This window comes from Lactuca sativa, chromosome 2 (assembly GCF_002870075.4).
Source record: "Lactuca sativa cultivar Salinas chromosome 2, Lsat_Salinas_v11, whole genome shotgun sequence".
Classification (NCBI taxonomy): Eukaryota; Viridiplantae; Streptophyta; class Magnoliopsida; order Asterales; family Asteraceae; genus Lactuca; species Lactuca sativa.
The window spans coordinates 80,404,777-80,411,184 of record NC_056624.2 but is presented as its reverse complement, the minus strand read 5'-3'; the positions used below and the strand labels follow the sequence as shown (position 1 = coordinate 80,411,184).

Here is a 6,408-nt window from a genome sequence, read left to right as displayed (position 1 = left end):
TCATTGTATCTCAAAACATCAAAATCATTTGTCAAACATATCAGAGTAAAAACTTCCCACGCTAAAATCATGGTGTGTTCACTGCAGTCATCCCAAGCTCATCCCTTTGCTACTGGAAATACCTGAAACCAAGACTAAAAACTGTAACCATGAAACTTATTGAGTCTCCCCAAACTACCACATAACATACAACTAGGAAATTCGGGGCTCACCCACACTCCAAGAGGTATGGGCCTCGCCCACACTCTGCTAATGGACTCCACCCACACTTAGTGAGATAGCCCCATCCACACTAAGCTGTCTAGGACATACGGACCCCGCCCACAATCGACTAACTAGAGATATGGGCCTCGCCCACACTCGGCTACTAAGAGATACAGGCCTCGCCCACACTCAGCTACTAAGAGATACGAGCCACGCCCACACTCAGCTACTAAGAAACCCATACAAGTATCAAAAAGACAGCAAGTATAATTAAATCTATCAATCCATATCCATACTCAGAGAATACTAAGATACGGGCCCCGCCCACACTTAGCTACTAATCAATACACATAACATACACGGGCCAGCCTTAGTGCCTTCGACCTGTTCAAGCTAGGAGGAAAACTCACCTCACAATGCTGAATGTAAAACCTCACGGTATGGAATCCCTAAGGACTACTCTGTCGACTCCCCGAACTATCAGTGTAAAAATAACACTTAGGGGTCGTTTGATAGTTGCTGACTGGGTTAGAGCTGACTGGGTTAGAAGCTGACTGAGTTAGAAATGCTGACTTAGTCCATATCTGACTGAGTTTATGTTGTTTGATTATTTATCTGAATGGTTGTGCTGAATGAATAAATTACCATATTACCCTTGTGTCGTCTCTTGTGCTGGATAAAAAAATTATAAAACCACAAATTATCATATAAAATCCAAATTAAACATACATCAATTAAAATCCAAATACAAAGTGTAATACAAAATCCAAATACAAATTGTCATACATAATAAAAAAAGTACACCATTTAACGTGAACCATTTGAAAATAACTAATTAGCAATCTGGTCACGCAAATTAGTCATATAGTTAACGGCTTCTGAACCCCATTCAATGCCTTCTATGTTTTGACCCTCATTTCCTCCACCACCCACATTATGACTAACCATAGTGTTTTGTTCAAAGTTCGTAAATAATTCATCTTCAATATCGTATTTCCTTATAAAATTATGGACCGCAACACAAGAAATGACTATGTTTTTTTGCACTGGAAAAGGATAAGGATCCATTTGTTTTAAAATTGGAAATCTCGCCTTCAATACACCATAAGCACGTTCAATGTAATTTCTAAGTTGTGCGTGAGCATGATTGAACATTTCTTCCTTAGTCAAAGCTCTGTTTCTTTGAAAATCGGCTAACCAATACCTAGTATTGCGGTAGGGAGCCATAAATCCACGGGTGTTGGTGTATGCGGCATCACAAAGGTAATATTTATCTGTAGATGTATGACAAATTTATCATATAAATAATATAGATAGTAAAACGTATAGTAAAGTTACAAACCTGGTGGAGGGAATGGAAATCCGGAAGTTGGGTTAAATGCAACTTCTTTCAAAACTTTAGAATCATGTGCTATGCCCTCGCATCCAGCCCATACAAAGGTGAATATCATATCAAAATTACAAATTCCAATTACATTTTGATAACATTCAACTTTTCCTCTTCCCCTATAACGAGTTTGTTGATCAACAGGCACAACTGCATGTACAAGTGTTCCATCTAGTGCACCTATTGCTCCGGGAAATATCTGCATTAGCCGTCTATGTCGTTCTGAGGTATTTCTTGTTGAATTAGACGAGGTTGGTACTATAATTTCTCGTGAAAAACACATCATTGCACGTAAGACCTCATGAAAACATTGATGAATCGTTTGTGTGGGGTGATGAAATCTTTCTTTAACGGCTTGAAAACGTTCATTATGTCCTATAACATGTAAAAACATAGCCATCTTCTCTTCAACGCTTATCGTCCTACTAGATTGAAACCAATTTCTTTGTGTAAAGTGATTGCATAATAGTACAAATGCATCTTGTGAATGACGTATCATATCGTAACATTGTATAGGACATCCGTGTATCAAATCTTGCGTATACACATATCCCTTTGCTACCTATTCGCTAGCTCTTATTCTTTTAATTATTATTTGCCTTTGTCGGACCAACATCAACCAATACCACGAGAATATAAGAAAATATAAAAAGTCACCTTCTTTATCCATGTGTCCTATTAGATGTCAAATACAAATTACATTTTAATCAATAACATAACAATCAATAACATAACAATCCATAACATAACAAATCGTAACATGTAAATACGAAAAACATAACATTCCATAACATATAAATTCATATAACATAACCGCACCTAAGAAAAACAATCCATAACATAACTAAACCATAGAATACTAATGTCTAACAATGAACCATAACATACTAAAGTCAAACAATGAACCATAACATACTAAAGTCAAACGTAACATGTAAATACTAAAGTCAACCAACTAATCCAAACTTTTTTCCCGCATTTGTTACCCACGACTCACAAGTTGACAAGTTAAGGCGCAACCAAATTTTCCTATTACCAGAACTTTCAGCAAATAACATAAGAGCAGTGGTGGATTTCGGATCATATTCTCCCCACTCCAAGCTTGTCAACTTCGCCATACAAGCATCCATCTCCTTGTCAAGATTATTTGCTTCGGTGAATGCTTGTGCAGCCTTGATAATCTCTTTTCCAACTTCTTTCAACTCATCATCAAGTGTGGTTTCTTTAGGACCATTTCGTTTTCCCCCCTTGTTTTTTGTCCGCCCAGATGATTCCTCACTAGTAGGTTGAGGTACTGTTGAGCTTGGGGTATCTGCATGAGGTGCTGGCTCATCCATCTCTGTATCCTCAAAATCATGTGTACTGAAGGTTTCATTGGGATGAGGTAATGTCGAAGATGGCCCCCAACTGTGAACACTGGTCGAGGTCGCCCCATCAAATAGTTGGGTACAAAGTTCAGGGCAAGGGAGGGGTGCATTTCTCAGCTTATCTACATACTTGTTCAACTGTTTGACAAATTTAATAAATATTATTAAAGTAGTAAAAAAAATAATCTACATTAAAAAATATGTATATATGTACCTTCGCTTCCGCTTCCCATTCTTCATTAGTCATGTTAAAGGAATTCGTAACGGGATTATAAATATTTCCTGTTTTGTTTTTAAGTTTTAACCACACTGCATACTTTGCTTTTAAATAGTCATATCGGTTTTTCATTTGTTTTTTGTCAACAATAAAATTATGATCTGTTTTCAATTTCTCCGCGACCACAGCCCATGAGCTTTCTTTTAGTCCGCTACCCTCCCGTCCATTGCTTGTTAATTCTTGTATACATGCTTCCAAAAAAGTTTTGTCAACCAATTCCGACTTCCAACTAACCCTAATTCTTTTATCTGCCATGTCTATTGTAAAAAGAAAAAAAATCTAATCATCCACATAACACACATTTACAAATAGATAACACTATTTGTTTGATGTCAATAAGATAAAACATATATTTTTTGTTTAACCTAAAGATAATACAACTTGAAGACAATACTTGGGAGATATCATATACACATAGTACATAACTTGAAGACAAGATCTCATATATCAGTTTGGTAATAAACATATACCTATGTAACAAATTCTAATCATTGTCTTGAGCATTTTGATCGTACACACATATGCACATAAACATATCATATACACACAGTACACAATTCATTCGATTTAACAACTATATAAGGGCTGTGATTTCACACATTAGTTCATACAGATTTCATACACAAGCAATTCATTCCTTCATATAGATAAAATCATATTTCATAAACAAAAATACATTATAAATTGATTTCATGCCAACCCTTTGTTCTAGTTGAATCCAAGAATAATGAAAGAAGTAATTTCAAACCCTAATTTCAGAATGAAATCATCAATTTGACAGCAAACATTGAAGGGTTTTGTGAATTCAGAAAAAAAAAAAAAAAAAAAAAAAAAAAAAAAAAAAACGAAGAAGCATACCTGCAGTCGATCTCCTCACCGGGGCTGTGTCTTCGTCGCCAGAGTTGTATCTTCATCGGCGTAGGAGGTTGGCCGGAAGCTGGAGGAAATTGCTATGTCGTCGATGGCAGCAGGAGCTGTTGCTGCTTGTTGCGTTGAATGTTGAAGGAAGAGGAAGAATGAGCGGTGATTTCTGTTAGGGCTCAGGAGAAGAAAAATGCATCGGTCAGCCTCTTTTTTTTTTGGACCGAGTTAGCCCCTTGGTCATTGATTGCTTACCGAGTCAGCCACAATGGAGGCCCATCAAACAGTCTGACTACTGACCGGGTCAGCAGTCAGCTCTAACCAGACTGGGTAAGTGCAAATCAAACGACCCCTTAGTCAAAACTCAATAATCCTTCTTGGGGTAAAATGACCTTTTTACCCCTGATCTAATTAGGACCATAACCTATGCCTAAATCCATAATACCAATGGTTAAAACCTATAAAGCCTTTTCAAGCCCACTAATGACCCACTTATGGCCCAATTTTCTGAATTGGGCCCAACTCCTTAAATGGGCCTTCCTTAAGCCCAAACATGCCCTTAGCTCAGTAATTGACTTCTGGTGGCCCACCAAGTCCCAACAACTGAGAAATCCAAAGATGGCCCAAACCAAGGCCCAAATGACGTGAAGCCCAAAATCAGTGAGTACGCGGGGCGTACTCCTCTGTACGCTAAGTGTACAGGCTAAATGGCTTGAATGCTGCGTACTACCCTGTTAAGACATATTCCTCAAAAAAATGCTTAATCCCTTAAGACCTTATCCTTCAAACATAAATCTGAGTCCACTAAAATGTCTTAACCCATAAATTCGATTACTTGGTGGCATACAACCCACCAAATGGACCCAAACTTGAAATATGACAACTATTTTTCATGTAAATGACTAGAACTCATGCATGGTCACAAAAGGACCTTCATGATTGAAAATTTTCTACTCTTAGGACTCACATAGCACTAAGGGTGGCAACCCTGAGCCTAGAAATGGATTGGAACCATAAATATCCATTCTTGGGACCTAAATATGTCCAAAACACTGTTAACATAGATCTAAGCATTCATGAGGCAAGTTGATAGCTTTTTACATGAAATAAATGCCAAATGGTGATGTTATCTAATATCCTAGAGCTCAAGCTACTCAAGTTCTTCTTCTTTAACTTCTTCCTTCTCCTTCAATGCTTCAAATCACCAAAATAAGCTTCACAAGGCCAAAAACACACAAAGATGAAGAATGAAAGGTTTCTAGGTTTTTTGAGTCCAGGTGGATGGTAAGGAGGCTAGAGTATGGGATATAATGTTATATTTATATGGCTTAAACCCTAAAAATTAGGGTTTTGAGTCTACTCGCTTACGTTGCGTGTACACGCATATACCCCCCGCATCTAATGTCGCTCTACGCCAAGCTACGCCCAGCGTACGTCTTTGGGCAGCCCAATCATGACGACCCACTCGCTAAGGCCCAACTCAATAATCCACTATTTATCTCATAGCCCACCAATTAATTACAAAGATATTAAATAATTATTATTACCTCAAGTCACGGCTGTTACAATTCTCCCCCACTTGAATCAGACTTCGTCCTCGAAGTCCGCTGAGTCTGGAAATCACTCTGGGTAGTGCTCCCTCATCTCCTCCTCGGGCTCCCAAATCCACTCTGAGTCCTTACAGTGCTGCCACTGTACCTTCACCAACTCTACCCTCTTGTTACTTAACTCCTTCATCTTCCTGTCGAGAATGACTATTGGTCTCTCGACATAGTTCATGTTGTCATCAACCAGAATGTGCTCTAAAGGCACAACTTCGGACTCATCCACTAAACACTTCCGTAGTTGGGAGACAAAAAAAAGTGTTATGGATCCGGCTGAGCTCTACTGGAAGATCCAAACGATAAGCAACCCAGCCCACCCGATCCAAAACTGTGAACGGACCGATGTACCTGGGGCCCAGCTTGCCCCGCTTCTTGAATCGGATGTCACATTTCCAAGGTGACACCTTCAGGAGAACAATGTCACCCACCTGAAACTCCAAGTCTGAGCGGCGCTTGTCAAAATAGCTTTTATGCCAACTCGGAGCAGTTTGGAGCCTGCTTCGGACCTGCTGGATCTTCTTTGTGGTCTTGAGTACCACCTCAATACTCCCCATGACTCTCTGACCGACCTCGCACCAACAGATTGGGGTCCTACACTTCCTCCTATAAACCATCTCAAAGGGAGGTCAATCTATGCTAGCGTGGTAACTCTTATACGAAAAATATGCTAACGGAAGATATATATCCCAACTGCCTCCAAAATCTAAT

The 6,408-nt window shown here is 38.9% G+C and overlaps 1 protein-coding gene across 1 annotated transcript; it reads right to left on the bottom strand.

The window, feature by feature from the left end:
* Positions 1 to 1,035: 1,035 nt before the first annotated feature.
* On the bottom strand, positions 1,036 to 3,490 carry LOC111888675 (uncharacterized). The gene is made up of 4 exons (XM_052768852.1): positions 3,173 to 3,490; positions 2,628 to 3,096; positions 1,547 to 1,966; positions 1,036 to 1,478 (listed from the first exon to the last, which is right to left on the bottom strand). The coding sequence occupies exons 1-4, from the start codon at positions 3,488 to 3,490 to the stop codon at positions 1,036 to 1,038; spliced, it is 1,650 nt and encodes a 549-aa protein (XP_052624812.1).
* Positions 3,491 to 6,408: the final 2,918 nt, after the last annotated feature.